Below are 20,644 nucleotides of genomic sequence, written 5' to 3'. Positions count from 1 at the left end.
ATAAATTATAATAGAAATGTTAATAAGTCTATAGTATGCAATATACGATTGACGATCGAGGAGGATGAATGATTTGTCTCGAAAAGTTGATTTTAAAAAATAAGTTCATTCCGAGACATAAATGAGCAGTTTTTCCCTAGCAGGGTTCATCTTCACCTTGTGATAACACTGGGAGGGGGCGAGTTTCCACGTTACTGATTTGTCACAACTAAGTAATTGCTATCCTAACATTTTTTAGTAAAAAAACTGACAAAAACTATTCTCCCCCTTGATCTTTAACAAAAAAAATTTTCAAATCATAGATGACTTAAATTAAAAAAAGCTTTGTTACTATAATCTGTTTGCATATCAATAAACTAGAATAATAAACATACAAAATACAAAAAAGGACATGAAATTTATTTAATAATAAATTTATTTACTATTTTTCAGGACAAAATATGAAACATCAGAATAATTTTGTATAGATAAAATAGATTATACTCATGCACACATTTTCATCAAGTAATATTTGTACCATACAAAATATACATTGCAATTTGATCCCTCAGATTATAAAAGTGGTTATTTTGTGTTTGCAAATATTCATGATTTGAATCAACAATAGTAATTATGTTGGGGGAAAAAAATAAAAACAAAAGTATATGAAAAGTAATGTCAAAATCAATAAAATAAAATGCCATCTTAAATAAAACAATAAATATAATGTTTTGAGAGTTTAAAATCATAATATATAAGTTTGGTAACTAAAATGTTAAAATACTTAAAAAAAATTAAACAGGACATAAGACTAAGAGATGTCAAAAAATACATTTTACAATACTTAGTTGTATTTTTTATTTAAATAAATTATTTCAAATATAACAAACAATAATGAAATTGCGAATGACATAAATTTAGTTTTTGGTTTAAATTTATAAGCTTTCAATTAAATTGAAAATAAATTGCTTTAAATTTAAATTAACTTAAAAGTTGAATTTTTTTTATAAGAAAATAAGAATTTTGACCTTCTTACAACTAAGCTACAAACATCAATATATTGAGCTTTCACTACTTTTAGAATTTGAAAAGTCTATTAATTGTACTGAATCTGCTTGAAAAAAATCAGAAAATTTACTTTTCAATCAAGAAAAATCGTTATAATTATCTTTCTTCCAAAAGAATGTTAGCGTGATTAAAATACTGATTTTGCTTCTGACATTTAGAACATAGTGTCGCACGGAAAAGTGGAGTGAAACAAAATCAGATTGAAAATACATGGTATTATAACAATACAAACTAATAATATTGTTAGTCTGTGTACTAGCTGCTATTTAAACTCCATTATAGAATATAAAATAACTTCTTAAATATATATTATGATAAAAACAAAACTTCAATTGCATATTTTTTCAGCATCTCTTTTGTTTATAATAATATGAAATTTAATACCCAGAAATTATTCAATATTTGATAACTTGCCAACTTTTTAATTGACAAAATTAGTAATATATATTATTTAAATAAATATATCAGGTCTATCAAATTTATATATACAGCAGAAGATCAAAATACGTCAATTTTATAAACCTCATCAACTTTGCGGATGTAAACAATAAAAATCGCACTTAAATTCTACGATTCATGTTTTGAACACATTGCATTTTGTTTATTTACTTTTGACAAGATAATCTTATTTTTGCCTGCTGTAGAACTAAACTTATAGATCACGCATCATATGAATGATGATTTTCTCAGTCACTTCTGAAATTGAATTATTTTTTATTGGGAGAAACTAGAGTATAAATAAATTTTTACTTGAATTCTGTTATACGTTTGATCACAAGGTAGCATGATTTTGCTGATCAACTTATAAAAAATGGAAAGAGATAATGGTTCTTCTAAAGGACAAAATAAAAAACATGTTACCTTTACTATTTTGCAAAAATTTGATATAGTTTGTCTAAGCTAAGAATTCTTCCCGCCACGAAGTCTGAGGCCGCCTGGTGTTATGGTAACAAGGATGGAGCATTTTAGGGAGGGTAGCTTCCCTCTAGGACAAACACAATAAGCCGAAGAGAGAGGGATTTCCTTTCTCTCGCCGACCCGAAATCACTTCGAAACAGTCACCCTGAACCCCTTTTTGAAATAGTCATACCTCGTTACCATGGTCACTGCCACAAGTCCAGACGAATGTCTGGGGGAGTTCTTGTCTTAGACAAACTATAGCAGTAAAGGAATTTACAATTGAAAACAAATTAAAGAAGCGCAATAGCGTGTTTTAGATACAATTCATTTTAATGATTTTGCAAGAGAACATAACCCATTACTGGCCCAATATTGTGTGAAAAAGTGAAAGAGCAGCTTAAAAAACGTGACATTATTGTGAAATGTGAATATTCAACTGACTGGCTGGCTGTCAAAATTTAAAAATCGACACGGAATACACTACTTAAAGGTAAATGGCAATAAAATGTCTACTGATTAAGTAGCAGCCGATGAATTCATTGAAGAATTTAAAAAGTTAGTAGAAGAGGAAAATTTTTCTCCAGAACTCATAATATGGCTAAATCAAACCTCTTTGGTGCAATTTGCCGAGAAAGACATTTGTAACTAAAGAAGAAACTGAACCATTAGGAGTGAAAAATGACAAGCACAGACTTGCAGTAGTAATTTGCAGCAATGTAACAGGTACACACGGTTATAAAGTCGTTTTTGGAAGAAGCGCCACTCCTCATCCTTTAAAAGCACTTTAGGTAGTGGGCTTCTTTCAGTAATTTACAGAGATAACAAAAGAACTTTGTATAGAATGATTCATTGAAAAACCATCTCAATAAAGAAGTTTATGAGCACAAGAAGATAGGTTTACCAGCAGATAGCAAAATTTTATTGCAACTCTATAACTGCACTGCACACACTGATCTCTTTGTATCCTAATGTCCTTTTAATGTCCTAATAATCCTTTTAATCCTAATGTAAAAACTTTTTTTTTATCACCAAATACCACATCTCTGATCCAGCCAATGGATCAGGGTGAGATAAAGAATCTAAAATGTAATTATAAAAGTGGCTTTCTGAGAAATTTCTTGAGCTCTGATTCCTGTCCTGATATTAGAGTTCAAGAAAAAGTTCAAATTCTGGATTTCGCAATCCAAGAAACTATTGTAAATGTCTGGCATAAAATTTAGGCCAGAGTCACTGTTTTTTGAAATTGATTACAAGGAATTTTCCGGACTTAAGTAATCATTAGCTAAAGTCAAGACTATTAAAATTAATTAAATGCCTGCAAAATAATAAGAGGTTGACAATTGTTTATAAAGCAGATATTCTAGAATTTTTAGAGGCTGATAATGACCCTGACATTTTTATGCATTTAACTGATGCAGAAATAGTTAATCTTGTTTAAAACAAAGGAGAAAATAGTACAGAAACAGAATCAAATGATGATGAATTTGAGAAGCTAACTATATTGAATAGGGTTTATCTCGGGGGGTAAATACTTGAAATTCCTAAAAAGAGCTGTGTAGCTCAGCGAGAACTTTAAACTGTTCACATGCTACAGGAAAAATTATTTGTTAAAAAGTCACCGTATCTAAAGCAAAGTAAAATTGATACATTTATTAGTTAGCTTGATAATTTTTTTCTCGTGAGTAATAAATGTTTAATTTACTTATATTTGTTCCTTTGTATTTGAATTTAAAAAATATATTTAAAGCATTAATATTCCATAATTATATTGCTATCAATACTAGGTAAGAATGTAATAGGTGCCATGATCTACATAATGCAAAATTCAAAATAACATAAAGACTTCGGTTTTAAGGTTTGCATTTTAAAGATCTTCTACTGTATATTCAAATAAATACTCTTAAATCAAATACAACACTACAACTCGATTATATACTAAAAATAAATAAGACATTCTCGTTAAAAAAAGTCAATTATAATATGTAACATTTACAGCATGCAATGAGATTGGAATGTAAGCTACACTTGTTATCGTGAGTTACAATTTAAAAACATGCTCCAAATTTAAAACTTAACAATATTTAGTAAAAATTAACTGTAATCATAATTTGGTATATAAATGCATTAAAATATAATTTCTGGAGTAAACATTGACAAATTTTAGGCATACATACTCTTTTTTGTAAAAGCGTCTTATATTTTTAATAAAATTGTAAAAATTAAATTATTTGGAACTTAATGATATGATTATAAATAAAATAAAAAATAAAATCATACATAATTCAATGTTTCTTAACAATGGAAATCATAAGAAAAATTAGTTTTTCATCTAGATATTTAGCTAATGAGCTTGGCTATACAAAATAAACAGTTTACAAACAAAATAACACTGAATAGCAAAAAAGTAGCTATTATAATTGCAATTTCTCATGAATTTGCATCCAAATTTATAAACCAGATATGTGATGGGCATGACAAATATTTAATAAATCAAAAATTCAGGACCAGTCTGTAAAGTTAAAAGGACACTTGTATGGAAAAGTAATTACAAAGTTATTAAATAAATTAAATTAGAAAAATGAGCTTTGAAACCAAAAAAATTTTTTGTAGCACGATTGTCTAACAAGTAGTTACTGATTCTTAAGAACATAAACCTATTAATTCCCGTGTGTTTTCAGCCTGTGGGTATATTTTCATCAGACGGGGACACGGCACCACCAACACTATAAATTCACGAGAAAGCAATGTTTTAAGCCAAATTTAAAAAACATACATGTATAGGAAAAACTAAAGTTAAGTTTTCTTATGAAAATAAAGTTAATTATATTTTTAACAGTTTAGGTGATTAATTTATCTCCATTTATAAAAGGCATAGTTATTTTCGAACACATTTTAGTAACAAATTTATTCAGATGAAAGTTGGAATGATATGTACAGCAAGTCGTTTACAAAGACAAATTATCATAAATTTAATTATTGAATATACATTCAAGTTTTATGAGAGGATATGATTTTAAAAATCATAAATTCAAACCATTGCTTGAAAAATGATTGAAATAAATAAATTAAAGTTAAGTACAAAATTAATCCCTTAAAAATAAAAGTTAATGGTCAGTTTTTTCTAGTAACACACATTGACAAAAAACACTTTTTGAAACTCATCATACGAAAAGACTGGAAAGAAAATAACAATTTGAATGATACGATTTGATTAGCACATTGGTTTATGGTAGGGGTCTCCAAAATTCTCAGCCTAAGGTTTACAACTAACAGAACGGGTGTCCGAAAATTTTAGAAATTTAAAAAAAGAAGCTCATTTTTCTGTGCTCTCGACCTATTAAAGCAGTTTCTAATGCATTTTTACTCCTTTGCCTCTGTCCTGGTAAACCTTTTGACTTATTAGACATCCAGCTATGTCAATATACGAGGCTGTTGTTTTGAAATAAGTAAAAAATATTTTTTGAAGCAACATGTAATATTTATGCCAAAGATCAAATAAGATATTTGCCATTTGACAAATTTCCTTACCAATTATTGTGTTTCTCTTAAATATTTCATAAGGTTTACTGACTTAGTAAATTATAAAATAAACTGTTTTGGACCAGTTACCTGGTATGTCAAGCTTGCCACTGTGGGCAGGTTTTGACTTGCAAGCTGCAAGTTGAAGTCCCCTTAAGCTAAGAAATGAACATAACTTAAAACGTAACCCTACTGATATAAAGAATTGAAGGCAGTGATCACAGATAAATATTGTTTATAAACTTATATGTATTTTCTGAAGAAGATCATTTTCTCATTGAACAAGAATTTTTTGATAAAAATAAATTTTTAAAAATTTATATATATAAATAACAATGCAACAAATATATATATATATTTATAAGTGACTTCATGATAAATATTTGTGAATAAAACTTCTGTTGTAAATTATGTATTTAGCTGATTACACATTTTTAGAAGTTGTTCATCATACATATTGTCAATTAAAATAAAAAGTTGATGAAGTGAAACTGAAAATATGGATATTTTAATTTAAAACAATATATTTGCACAGGGATAATTCATACATCTTTGGATAAAAATACATTTTGACTCACTGGCATTCAACAATATGATATCACCTAAAAAACAAACAAATTTCAACAATATAAATTTTTGAGAATAAATAATTCTGTTATTTATAGAATTGCACTATAAGTGCAAATCTATCTTAAACTTCATTAACTAAGAATTCCCCCTCCCAATATGGATTATATTTCTGTCTTAAGAGTTTCTTCATTTTCTTCCTTAGCTGATTTTTTTTTTAAATCTTTAATTTTCATTTCTGATCTTTTCTTGCATTTTTGTTTCATTAATATTTTCCTTTTCTATTTTTGTTTTGTTTACATTTTTTCCGTAATTTTTTGTTTTGTTTTATATTTTGATTTAATTTTTTATTTTGTTTTAATTTTTTTTTATTTAAATTTTAATGCAATGTTATGAGAGGGTTGTAGCAAGCATGTCCCAAGCTTGGAAAGCTTTTTAAAAATAAAATGTCATAAGTGGCTTTAAAAAAAGCGGAAATCATTCCTGAACAGAAAAAGCGATTGACGGGGATTAACCTGACATAAAGAATGAAATAGTTCCGATTTTGAAGGTTTTTAAGTTCAGTTTTTGAACAAAATTTCTTATTCTATTTATTCAAAATTCTATTTATGGTTTATTTCTAAAACAAGATTTTGGATTGCTGATTTTAAAGTAAGATCGTTTAATTTTTATTTTTAACAATTTTAATGGTTACTTTAAATTAAAACTAGAAAATGGACAATTTTACTTAAAAATTATTAGAATCCACTTTATAAACTAGTATTGTTTATATTTTTTGTATATTCAATACCCTTATAATGGTTATTCAACTATTTAAACTACATGTATAGGTGTATTTAGAGCACGTGTTAAGTCGGCAGTTAGTAACCAGTGAAAAACTTTTTCTTTTTAACAGATTTTTGATGGAGTGGCGTTTTTACCAGGACAGTGTTTCTCCGCGGAGTTACGGTACTTCTAACAGAATAGTTGAGTCTATTTTAACAGTTTCCTCAGTGGAATCTATAGCTTGTAAAAACAGCAGTACTTATGAGCCAAATACTTTGAGTTTACCAGTTGGTTTAGATTTTGAGGAGGACTCTGTTTCAAATGAAACTTGTAGAACTAATGCAAATTCCACAGTTTCTAGAGTCGTGTTGATTTTTTAAATAGATGATAGATATTTTATTTGATGTTGATGATGAAGAATTAAACTTTCAAAAGAAACAAACTACCAAAAGATATTTCTGCTATAGAAAAATCCTCTCCTTCGATATATTTCTGTGTTTCTGCTGAATGGTATCTTTGGAAAATTTGCTCTTTTTTATAAGGATGAGCCTAGGAGGTGCAACAAGGGCGTAGATTTTTCAGATCATCCTACTAGATGCACACAAAAATAGTAACAAACATAAAGAAACAATAACTTTGTTTAAGTCTATACAAGGTCTTTCTATTCTTCCGGAAATTGAATTGGGATCGAAAAAAGTTTAAGAAGAAAAAAGACGTGCAAATGAAAAATTATTATGAAATTTATTAAAGTACTTTACATTATGATTAAAAAACACTGGGCTGTTTCAGAAAATTTTAAAACAGTAAGATTTCTTTGAAATTAAATGGGTAATGCAATAATTAATTTACATTTAAAAACTTGCGCAAAAAAGCCACCTATTTATTGAATGTTTCTGTAAATAATTTGATACAAGCTATCGATTTGTATTTAGAAGAGAAAAATATTGGGCTAGGTTTGATTGCAAGATACAAAGCACCGGGAGTGAAAGGAATTAAGGAAAAATTTCTTGGAATTATTAATTTGGGTTCTATTAATGTGGAATCTATTACAAATACCATTGAAAAGTTCATGGTTGCAAAAGGCATCAAATTGCTTATTTATTGTTTTGGATGGTGCAAATGTAATGAATGGGGAAACATGAGGTATCCAAAGAAGGATGAATTGCAAGCACCTCATTCAGTATAGGTAAATTGTCGGAATTATAGGCTAGCTCTTGCCTTTGCCCACCTACTAAAAAAGTGTAACTTAAAATCAGTCGATTCTGTATTAGTTAGCCTATAGAAAATGTCTCACTACAGTCCCGAAAAATCACAGGTTTTTAAGGATATACAGGGAGAAGTGTGAAAGATAAAAATTTCAAAATTCTGAATGTTTCAGCCACAAGATGGCTTTCATGTGGCAAAGCTTGTAAAAGAGTTACAACTTGTCATCATCAGCAAGTGGATGTCTTGTTTGTGAAAAACAAAGAGCCTGAAGTAAAAAGCACCCAAGAGCAAATCTCAAATCCTCAAGTACTATTGACATATCTGATTTTTTAGGGAAAGTGGATAAGTCCTGACATAGCATTTAGCTTGGTCTCTTCAAAAGTAAGCAAATTTGTTGATAATGTACTAGATTTCACTAAAAACCATTAAAAAGGAAATCATTTAAACAAAAAAAAAATGAACTACTTTCATTTGCTTTAGACTGCACTACACTAAGTAGAAGTTCACGAAGCAATTCAAAGTCTCGTGATTTTTCTGAACTTATTAAAATCTATAAAGAGAATTTTGTAGAACCTTTTGAAAAAGAAATGGAAAATGCATTTATGATTCCTACTCCATTATATGGATTTGATTTATTTTCTGACAGAAATATTTCTGTGGATAATAATGATACATCCTGGCAAACTCCTTTTTTTGTTTTTGTTTTTTTTTCATGGGAAAGAAATAAAAAAAAATTATGAATATAGAGGTGCAAAGAATATTTGAGCTCCATTTATTATTGAAACAGTAGCCCAGATAGAAATATCAGGATTTTAAAAAAGAAATGTCAACAACAAAACCGAGTTATCAGACGGAAAAAAAGAAAGAAGCAGAACTGCTTATTTGTCTGAACAAGCAGGAGTTGGCAAAACAATTGAATCAAAAGACTAATTAAGAATATTAAAAGGCTTTGGAATGAAGACACTTTATCCTAACTGCATGAAGTTGGTCTCTTATAACTCCATTATTCAGGGTTCACCAATAATGTTGGGCTTTACCAAGAAGCTATTAATTTGGAAAAACAGTTATCAATAGTTTCTGAAGCTTTAAATAAGCTTCAATCAGAAAACACTTCATCTTCAGAAGCTGTTAAAATATGGATTAACTTACTATCGTGCGATGAATTAGAACCCCATAAACATTTTATAAAAAGATTCCATCAAGATATTCAGCCACTTCATTTGTTAGCATACACCATGGATTTCAAAACAAGAGGACAACTTTTAAATAATGAACAGGAGCAATTTGCAGAAGACTAGCTTTCTATGCATCATCCAGAATTTCTGCCATATTCCATGGCTTTCAAAATTTCTGATGATGAATACTTTTCAAAATCATGGTGCATTACACTATTACTCAACAGTTTTCATCACAAAAATAATGAAAAATTGTCCAAAAAAAAAGTTCCAAGCTTCCACAAAATTTCTGCCATTTCTCTTTTTCGTTGCACTCAGCGCCGCCAGCATACTCTGCCACTATCGAAAGACACTTTTCAAACTATCGTTTTGGTATGGAGTAAACTATAAAATAGATAAAGCTACAAAAACTCAAAAGTGTATGGTCATCTAAGAGAGAAATGTGGACACTTTGAATCTGGTGTATGTTAATTATAGGGGAGAGTGGCTCTTTGGACACAGTACACCTTGGTACATTTTTATTTTTGGTCTTAAATTTTAAATTATCTTTAAGTTCTTTTAGATTCAGATATATGTCAGCGTCACCTAATCTTGGAACATACTTTGATTCGATTGATTAAGCAGGTAAGAATTTATTAGAATTTTTATTTTTTGAAGCATGTTTTTTTATTTTTATATAAAAATTTAATTAGTTGTAGAAAGAAATTTTAATAAAATTATTTTTAATAATGGGCAATATAATAACAGACGTGCCAACTCTCCCGCATTTTGCGGGAGTCTCCCGAATTTTGTGTCCAGCTCCCGCCCTCCGGAATTTATTCAAAAAACTCCCGAATTTTACCTCCATCGACACCCTAACTCATTTCCCGCGAGCGACGAAATATTTTGTTTTTCCTTCCACGCGTTTCGATTCCCCCTTGTAATATTTCATCCCTCCTTATTTATTATCTGCCTAAAGCGAAGTTGCAGGAGTTCCTTTAATCCCCCCTTCCCGCTTTCTTCCTCCTCTCTTTCGTTACCACTCCTTAACATTCCAAATCAATGACGTCACCCTTCCTCTCCGACTCCGCCCACTCTTTTTCCGTGCCTTGACGTGTTTAGATGAATGAACGTTGTTTCTCTATAACTTGATTTGCTTTTCTATATCAATATTATTAATAATTAAATTTGCATATATTTAGTTTAAAAATATTTTTATTATGTCGAAATCTAAAAGAAAATATTCAACTAATTTTAACCAATTTTACACAAAGGAGTTTCCTTCTATTATTGCTTCTAAAAAAGGAAGTGTGTATGCCTTTTGTACAGATTGTGCGTGTGATTTTTTAATTGCCCACGGCGGCAAAAACGATATTTTGCGGCACTTGAATGGGCAGAAGCACAAAAATGCTATAAACTTTATGAAAAGCAATAAAAAAATTTCTTTTCCAACCGAGGATGATTCTGTCATAAAGGCAGAAGCTTATTTTACGGCATTCCTGATTGAGCACAATCTACCCATTAATTGTGCTGATCATGCCGGGCCACTGTTTCGGAAAATGTTTCCGAATGATAACATTGCCAAGAAGTATGCTGCTGGCAGAACAAAAACATCTGCTATAATAAGCGAAATGGCAATGCTTGAAAAAGAATCGGTGAAAGAGATTTTAAAAGCAAATCCTTTTTCGATATCAACTGATGGTAGCAACAAATCTGATGCGAAACTCTATCCACTTGTTGTTACCTACTATAATGAAAAAAGCATGGTAATAGAGAGTACTTTGATGTCAGTGCCAAATTTAGAAGGGGATTCAACGGGAATAAATATAGCCAACTTAATTTTAAGTGAGTTAAATGTTAATAACATCCCACTTAAAAACTGCCTGTCTCTTGGTGCAGGAAATGCTCCAGTAATGGTAGGTGGAAAAACTGGAGTTGCTGGATGTCTTAAAAAAGAAATCGAACATTTGGCTGTAATCGGTTGCTCTTGCCATTTGATTAATCTGGCTGCCCTTAAAGGAGCAGCTGTCCTACCAGATAAGATAGATGAATATCTTATCGATATTTTTTTCTATTTAGAAAAAAGTGCTAAGAGGAAGTCAAAGCTGCAAGAATTCCAGACTCTGTTCAATGCTGAGCAGAGAAAGATCTTAAAACATGTGTGTTAAACACTGTTTAACAATTTTAATGTCTTTAAGAAAAGACATAGGTTGCAAAAATATAAGACTTTAAGTATTGCTTTGTACAAGGAAGAAATTGCATGGACTGATCCTATAGGAGCAGATTATCTCGAGGAGCAGCTTTTGAAACGCCATGGGATTAGGTTGAACTTTTCCCGCAGCGACACCTGTCAGCTGAGTTCCCGAAGTGCAACTGTATTCAACAAAAAGTAATGGCAACGTGGGAGTGAGGGACTCCTTTTCCCCCTTTTTCGAGAAGATTCATTCGATTTCTTTGTGGGCCCCCTGATGTACGTCTGTGCATCAGGGAGGCGTGGAGTCTGATTTTTAGAAGAAATTGATGACGATTTTTTGAGCATGATACAAATCCATTTACATCTATAAAATTGTTCTATAATTTTTAATTTGTGGCCTGTGTGGCTGTAGATAGTGATGTTTTGCATTTATACGTTTTTTAATTTTTTTAAAAAAAAGAGTGCTGTCTAACAAATAAAATGTGGTGAGTTTACAAATTTCTGTATTTTTGTTTTATCTGTCTCATGTGTTTTTTAACTCTAGGCAATCCATTCCTTTTCAGCTATTTATTTTTCTTTCAGGTTATTGCGACAACGCAAATTTTTTTAAATTATACTTTTGGCCATGTTTCGAATTAAGATGATACGTATCCGTTTACAGGATATTGTTATTCTAGTAATTTGTAATTGTTTCTTCTAAATTAATTCTTAATGGTTCATTCTAAATTAATTATTTAATCTTTTGTTTTACTTTTTAAACCTTTTTCCCTAAGCCATTAAGAACACACGTTATTAATGTGTCTACCCGATGGCTATCATTAGGTAGATGCTTAACTAGATTATTACAGCAGTGGGATCCACTGACATCACTCTTTAAAAATGAAGTGAATGTTCAAAGTTCTAATAGCAAAAAAAGAAAACGTGAGTCAAGTCCTTGTGTACCAGAAGATCTTAATGCAAGGCAAAATGTGTTAAGTAGAGAGGAAAGGATTTTCCTCTTTCTTTCTTCTGATATAAATAGGGCCTTATGCCATTTCCTGGTTAATGTTTTGCCAGTTTTTGAGGGTCCGAATGTAACCCTTCAATCTAGCATTCCGCATATACATGTTTTGCGAAAAATTTTAATAAATATGTTAAAAGAACTCTTTTCAAGATTTCTTAAACCTTCTGCATTGAAAGCATCGACCCTTTTTACTGTGGAGTTTTCTAAACTAGAAAATCAAAAATCTGATGCTGATATAGTTATTGGGCAGGAAGCTTCTAAGATTTTAGAAAATGTTTCAAAAAAGAAACTTTTTTTCAAAACTGTCCGATCATATTATGAGAATGTTTGTTGCTACATTGTTAAAAAATTTCCTTACAATGATGAAATTTTGATCAATGCAGAAGTAGCCTGCATTGAAACCATAGATCAAGCTTCATTTTCGTCAGTGAAGTTCTTCCTGGATCGTTATCCAATAATTATTCCCTCAGACTCTAATTTTGATGTCATTCAAAAGCAATTTTGCACTTTGCAAATGGAGACATTGCCACAAGAAATAATCAAGGAAAGAGTTGATAAGGCATGGGCCTTGATTGGCGAACTGAAAGATGTTGCCGGAAGCAATAAATTTGGAGTGTTATCCAAAGTTATGTTAAGCATTTTGACACTCCCCCACAGTAATGCTACATGTGAGAGGATCTTTAGCTTTGTCACCAAAACTTGCACACAGTTTAGGTCATCTATGAGCAACGAAACACTTGAAAAAGTGCTGATTTTAAAATCAACAATGAAAGGCAATTGTCATGAACAGACCTTTAGCAAATCTTTATTGCAAAAAGCTAAATCTGCAACTTATAATTCTTTAAATTCTACTTAAAATTCTGAATATTTGTTTTTTATTTCACGGCTAATAATTATTATGCTTCTTATCTTTTTCTTGAAATTTGATAAATTACTTTAAGTCTTCTAAAATTTTAATTATTTTTTTCTTATTTTTTGAAAAAGTTTACAATTTATATGCTTTTTATTTGCTATTTCTATCATAGTAATGTTTTTCTCTTGTTTCTATATTTATTTTGCTTTTTAAAATTAAAATGGTTCCTGGATTGATTTTTTTTTTTCAATTTAAAAATTCTTTTTCTGAGTAAAATAGTATTTTCTTACCATTTGATTTCTGTTGTTGCTGCTATGTTTTTTATGATTTTGAATTAGAAAAATAAATTAATTTCACTGATGTGTGTGTTGTTTATATCATATTAAAACTATTACAAACCAAAAACTACTTGATTGAAAGTTAAATTTTTTGTCTTTTATAGTTATATAACTTTTTTTATTTAAAATGATACTTTATAGGTGAAAATTCAACTTTTTTTTACCCCTCCTGAAATCTCCTGAATTTTTGCTCAGGAGACTCCTGATTGTTAATTCGGCCAGGTTGGCACCTCTGTAATAAGTATAAAGCTTTTCCTTTAGAAGTGATCAAATTTAATTGTTCTAATGCTAAGCCTAAAAGTAAGATATTTTAAAATATCCTATTAAGTACATAGTGCACCTTGGGACAGATGGAGGTGGCCCACCTTGGGACACTGGATATGCATAATTAATCCTTATTAAAAATAGATTTTTCACAAAAAGATATTGTGCTTGCAAAGTATTTTTTAATATATATAATCTGTGTTCATTAATAGTTATTATTTCTTATTTTAGGAACTCATTAGACTTAACTAATCACAAGAATTAGAAGCAAAAAGTATAAAAATAATGCAGCAGTTTGTGTTAACAATGTTGAAAAAGCAGCTGCAAAATTTTATCAAGGGAAATGACTCGTAAGAAAGCTGCTGAATTCTACAGTATTAGTAAGACCACTATGAACCGCAATTTTATTTCCTTTAAAAAAAGAGAGCAGCCAAATTCTAACTTTAAATATGTTTTAAATATATATACAGAGTCGCAAAATAATCACAGGTGAGGAAGAAACAAATTTGGTACACTATATGTTACAAGCCTCCAAGTACCATTAAGGATTAATAATATGTGAGGCATGTGCACGTACATATGAGTGTGCTTTGCCAAACCAAATGAACATTGCTTGATTGATTGAATGTAGGGTTTAATGGCACAAAGTCCAAAGAAGGACATGCTGCGCCAAACAAACGGTTTTAAAATGAGGTAAATGTATAATAAAAAGTTTCCTCGTTAAAAGTCACACGGAATTTATAAAACTAGATACAACGTAACAGAGGTATTCAAAAGTGAGTAAAATCTGATAAAATGTAAATGTAGTAAAACATTACAAAACAGTTGCATTCAAAGCTGAATAAAATCAGGTAAAATTGTGAATAGGATAAGACAGTTATATACAGTATAAAATACCAATTGCGCGTAGAAACGCAAAAATGTTAGGATGATGAGAGTCACCTAACAAATCCTGCAGAGTTAAAATAGAACTACCAAAAAAGGTTAGACGATGACGGTTGAAACATGGGCAGAAGATTAAAATATGATGAATAGTGAGTAAAACTTCACAGGTGTTGCATTGGGGAGGAGGTTCCCCAAATAACAAATGTAGGTGTGTCAGCCGAGTATGGCCGATTCGGAGACGATTTAATTTTACATCTGCATGCCGCAGACTCAATACAGGATAAGGGTTAAAATCTGTTTTTATTGAGTGCAACTTGTTCAAATGAACATTGCACCAAACTGGGAGAATGTAAACAAAAATCTGGGAAGATGAGGATTTATTGCTCTCAGAATTAGTGACAAATATATCCAGAAGAAAACCAGTAATTAGTGATTTTTGCAATGATAACAGTGATGATGATGCTTGCAGCTTAAATGAATTGAACAATGAAAGTGACAATAAAATATTTGATGATAAGAAAAAAGTAGTGAAACAAGATTACAAAAATATTTTTTAAAACAATTTTTGATTGAAATTTTTGATTTTGAAATGAACAATGATTTTGCTCATATCAAATTTACAGGTAAAAAATCTATTGTTGCCTTTGTAGGTTGCGTTGAAAGAGTTGATGGAGATGAGTAAGAGTTATCAGTTTTGAGAAGAGTGAATCAATCTGCAACATTTATTTATCCCAAAAAAGAAGACAAATCATACATAGATTCAAATGACATTTTGTTAAAACTTAAGCAGAGCAAAGCTTTGAACATTCTTTAGGTTTGGTATTTGATTCTAAACAATTGGATTTGCATACAAGAAGTTGAAACTAACAAAATAAAACTTTATTAACAAAATTAAAAAATGTAAATTTATTTAGTTGAACTATTTTTAGAAAACTTCTACTTAACTTTTCACATCTTTTTAACTTTAGACAATTACCAAGGTGCCACACTAGGAGGTACACTTTGGGACAAATAGCAAGGTAACTAAAAATTGTTTAAAATTCTTTCTATGACAGATACAAAATCAAAACCTAGTTAAAAATGCTTTCAAATGTTACAAGAATACCAGGTAAAATTTTGAAATAATTGATCTGAATAAAAAAAATTTCAAAAAATGAAAATAAAAAAGTGTCCCAAGGTGAGTCACTCTCCCCTAATAAATAAAAAAATATGACCATTTTTTTAAAGGTAACTCTTAACATCTGCTAACAATTTTTAACAATTTGAAAAAAGTTCATCAGCATTAAAAAAACAGCAACCCTTTTTAAGTATTATTTCTTATTTAATATTGATTAAGATTATTCCTTATTTTAATATTTATTACCTAAAAGTATAGAAAAAAAATTGTCTGATATCACATCAGTGATAATTAACCAATTTCTAATTTTAGATTATCAACTTAAGACCAGAAGTGAAACACAGTAACAGGCTTAAAAAATCAGCTAAATAAAAAGACACTTCAGATTAAAATACAAATTTAATAATTTTTGAAATTATATAGAACATATATTTAAAAATTAACTAAATATTTAAAAAAACTATTCAATGTTCATAAAATATGCACGAAGTAAAAATCATGAATATTTCTAAATTTATTCAACTCATTCTCTGATCAATATCACTTTAATGAATCTTAAAGATAGCACTTGAATAATTTAATAAGTTTAACATTTGTATAAATTGGAACAAAGATGTAATCAACTGTGTGGGAATTGAATTGAGTGTAGGGTTTAGTGGCACAAGGTCCAAAAAAAGACATGCTGCTCCAAACTCACGAATTTAAAAGCAGATTAAAAAGTAAGCACATGTATAAAATCAGATAAGACTTTGTGGGACTTACCGTAATTCTACTTTGATATTTTCTCCTGTTTCATCTTCTCTTCAGAAGAAAAAGAATCTGATAAAAAATGTAAGAAGTTAAAAATACAAATTGAATTTGTAATTACATTCAATAAAAAAAATATAAGGAATATGTCTAAAGAGTTTTATAAACTTAATTGTAATTCAAGGAATTGCATACCAGTTAACTTTGTGCAAATTTTTCATGATTTTTACAAAAATGCATCTAATTTTACAATTTTATATGCATAAACCATTAATGATTTTCATTACATCAATTTAGTATTTTTAAAGTGCTTTTTTCTTCCAAGTATTGTCCCAAATGTACCTACTTTAATCACCAAGGAATGGCATGATCAAATCCTTTAACTCAAAGAGAAAAAGTTTTCTTATCCAATCCGAAACAATAAACTACTTTATTCTTTCTACCCTGCATGCCCTGTGACAGCTGGTCCGTTCTGCATTTTTTAACTAGCCCATGATAACCTCTGAGTGCTCTTATCTAAATCTAATATATTTTTAACATGTGCGCTCTGGGCTTGCACTTTATTTTTAAATAATAAAATAAGTAATGCAAATTAAAGTATTTCTGAATAGTATAAAAATTAATTTTCCACCATAAAAAAATTCTAACACATAAGATAAACACATATGAATATTGCAATATGAGTGCCTACGACTTTAATATCAGCCAGGGTGGTAGGAGTGATATATTAAAACACATTAATTTAATGAAACTAGACTCCGATGCTTCTGAGTCATCTGTGATCTGATACCGAAGTGATCAGATGTGCCAGCCAAGTTTTTCACCAAATGCTCCTGATTCCAAGATTGTTAGTAAATATTGCAGTAGTCATATTCTAATGACGCCAAAAAAATCTTAAAACATTTTTGTACCAGATGGCTTTCTTCAATTAGAGTGCTTTAAAGGTTCCTTCAGGAATGGGACGTCATATTGAAGTATTTTCAAAAATAACCTGGAAATATGTGCAAGTCATGTGGTGAGTAAAAAAAAAAAGTAGTTACTTAAGTAAACAAACAGCAGGTAGTTCTTTCCCAACTTTTTTTTTTTCGAATTTTTTTTGTTACACAAAAAATTTTCTTGCATGAAGAAAACAAAACTGATCATAGTTCTTCGGGAGGTTTCCTCTCTTTCCTTCCTTTAACATCAAGATCTTTCATAGCTAAGTCTGGAGAGAGTCACATGTCCTATCTCGCCTACCACCTCCGACTGGTTCGGGGTGCATTAATCTGATCTTTGAGTAATTATTGTGGTGTTGGATTTTAATCTATTTCACCATAGCACTTGCTTTTATTAGTCATCGTGTAATAAAGATGTTCGTTTTGTCACGCAAAGAATATTGCAAGTGCTAAAATGGATTTGAAATGTAAAAGAAAATTTGACTAGAAAAAAATAACATATTTCTTCAAATAGTAAGTAATATATTATTCTTAATCCTTATTATTTTTTCAAAAACATTTATGGAAACAAAAATCTCTTTATATTCGAGAACAGTTGGGAGTTATTGGCGCAAGAACCAGTTGTAGCTATATCGCACCTACAACTTGGTTCTTATAAAATATCTAGATTGATGTATCATATTCAAGAACAGAGTTCGATTAGAAAACAATCCCTGTATAAAGAACAAATAAACATAAACATTTGTTGGTGAAAATTTACTTTCTTTTCCTTATTTATTCTGATCAAAAGAGCACGTATGCGATATGTTCTAGCTCTAGAAATTTTATTAGCAGACGTTATCAATTTATATATTATTCCAGGTGCAAATTTATTAACTCATTTTTAAACCATGTTTTTAAGCGTATCTTTTCACTGGGGGATGAGCGTGATTGTTTCAATTATTTGAAACTTAATTAATTTGCTTAAAGAAAAAGAACAGAATGCAACACAACATACATTAATACTACATTGCACTCCTACATCAAGTTGGAAACTATCATACTAAGCTATTTAATGACGATCAAGAGGTACAAATAAAATACTTCAGGATTTCAAATCAGTTAATCAATCGAATGACAGACAAAATGTACTTGCCTAGCAATATATCTTGTGGCTGAAAAGAATCATTCCACTCAGTACATGAGGATGAGAGGGAGGAACTGCTATTCTCATGAAGTAGGTTCGAACTTAACAAAGGTGATAAATTACTGTTAGAGATTAATATTTCTTTAAAATCTTCATTTTTTTCTTTCTAAAATCTACTTAACTAACTGCATTGTGGAATTATCTGTCCCTTGAAAAGTTTAATTACTCAAATCTTTCCTTAAAGGGCGGAAATATCAGAGTCTAGGGTGCTTGATTGTGTATTTTGTTTTAGATGCATTCAGAATAAAGATAAATCCTTTGAGAGATTAGAAACATCAGAGAAAACATCTAAACTGTCTTTGGATATACTGTTTTAAATTTCACTGTGCAAAGATTCATTAGAACGGTCATTACGCAAAAAAACATCACTTTCACTGTTATTATCATATTCACTTACATGACGGACATTTAAATTGTCTAGCTTTAAGTTTTCATTAGTACCGTTGGAATGATTTACTGGGCATAAACTAAAGAAAGGAGAAGAAATCTCAACAGTTTTAGATGGAATTACATTATCATCATGTTCTTCAATTAACTTGCCATGAATTTTGACACCACTACCATTAATACTGTTTACAGCTGATAAATTTTGCAGGGTGATATTCGGAGACAGAGTGGCTAATATATTATCATCTTTAGAATTTAATACTGATTTGTTATCACAATTATTTCCCATAACCGAAATTTCGCTTATACATTTTTCGTTACTATTTTCAGACAACTGGCTGTCATCACATTTTACAGACAAGAAAGGATATTTTAGTATAAAAGTTGGATCAGAATTACCCAATAAGCTATCTCCCTGGATGAACTCTGAGCTTGAAATTTCAGACTGTCTAGAATCATCTATGATGATAGTGTTTGCATTGCTGTGTCCACTGTCTTGGCATGAGATCACATCTAACTCTTTTGTTACAACTTTAGTATTTTTGTGAGTAGACATGTTGTTACCATTTTGTGCAGGAGAAGTTTTACTACTTGACATCTGAAGAGCTTTCACTGACTCAAATAGAGATGAAGTAGAGTTTCCTTTAATATGGGGAATATACTGATCAGTGAAATATTTTAGCTGTGATTTGCCTTCCATATCACTGAAAATAAAAAGTGAACATAAGTGGCCGATGACAAAATGCTCAATGAAACAGAACTAAAAATCCACTGTATTTTTGGTTTGTTTTAGTTTTTATCAGGCATGAGAACACACAATTTCAAAATAAGCTGTAAAAATTTTGGAAATTAGAAGTTTAAGATTTTATGTTACACACCCTTTTGAGAATCAACGATGCTGGGACCAAATATCAATTTACGATAAATTATTATTACCGTAATTTCGCGGAGACACGCCACAGCGTTGTTGATTTAAAACTTGAAAATTTAATAGGAAGGCGTATCTAACGGGGCAGCCTATGTAGCATTACTTTTTTTTAAATATAGCCTTAGAAAAATTTGCCTTTTAGAAACCCCACTGGAAATTTCATCATTTTTTCCACCTGTCACTAGTGCTTTTTATTTATTTTTTCATGCTTATTGTTACTACAAAGAATGGTCAACGCACCCCCCCATGTTTCCAGACAGTGTTTCCCTTCTGCCATAGGAACAGCTGTTGAGTGTAGAGGATGGGCGTGGAGTGGAGAAGCATAAATCAGAAAGGAATAAATAAATAAAATCAATGTGGTGCCAGTGATGACATTCTGACATTCACTGTGAAACAAACGCTCCCCTCCCCGTTTTTTCCAGGAAATATGTCTCTTGGTTTCATCAGTAAGCATCCACTCCCCTTTTTTTCAGCTGCTTGTTAAGAACATGTGAATGTTTGATGAATGAATGGTGCAAATGAGCTGGAGATGAACTTGAATATTCATACAATTAAATTATTCAAGAAGAATTTCTAACTTTCAACTGATGGTCAGTGAAGAGAGGAAGAAGCAATGTGGGAGAATTTTACACCCTCCTAGACGGAGTCA

General features: G+C 30.3%; 1 protein-coding gene across 4 annotated transcripts in view; it reads right to left on the bottom strand.

Annotated features, from left to right (window-relative positions):
* Positions 1-397: 397 nt before the first annotated feature.
* LOC122268406 (basic helix-loop-helix ARNT-like protein 2) overlaps positions 398-20,644 on the bottom strand; it is a 53,008-nt gene continuing 32,761 nt past the window's right edge. For 2 of the 4 annotated variants that reach the window (XM_071186168.1, XM_071186167.1), the window contains exons 11-13: positions 19,467-19,771; positions 16,575-16,631; positions 398-6,068 (exon numbers count right to left, since the gene is read on the bottom strand). In XM_071186168.1, coding sequence (XP_071042269.1) covers positions 16,582-16,631; positions 19,467-19,771 — 355 coding nt within the window. In that variant the 3' untranslated portion in view covers positions 398-6,068; positions 16,575-16,581. Of the gene's footprint in view, positions 6,069-16,574; positions 16,632-19,466; positions 19,772-20,644 lie in introns of those variants that run through there. The other 2 variants (XM_071186169.1, XR_011637884.1) reach the window with 2 other exon arrangements.

The sequence above is a fragment of the Parasteatoda tepidariorum genome, chromosome 10, assembly GCF_043381705.1.
Source record: "Parasteatoda tepidariorum isolate YZ-2023 chromosome 10, CAS_Ptep_4.0, whole genome shotgun sequence".
Taxonomy (NCBI): Eukaryota; Metazoa; Arthropoda; class Arachnida; order Araneae; family Theridiidae; genus Parasteatoda; species Parasteatoda tepidariorum.
The sequence above is the reverse complement of the archived record's forward strand: the minus strand, read 5'-3'. Positions and strand labels throughout refer to the sequence as shown.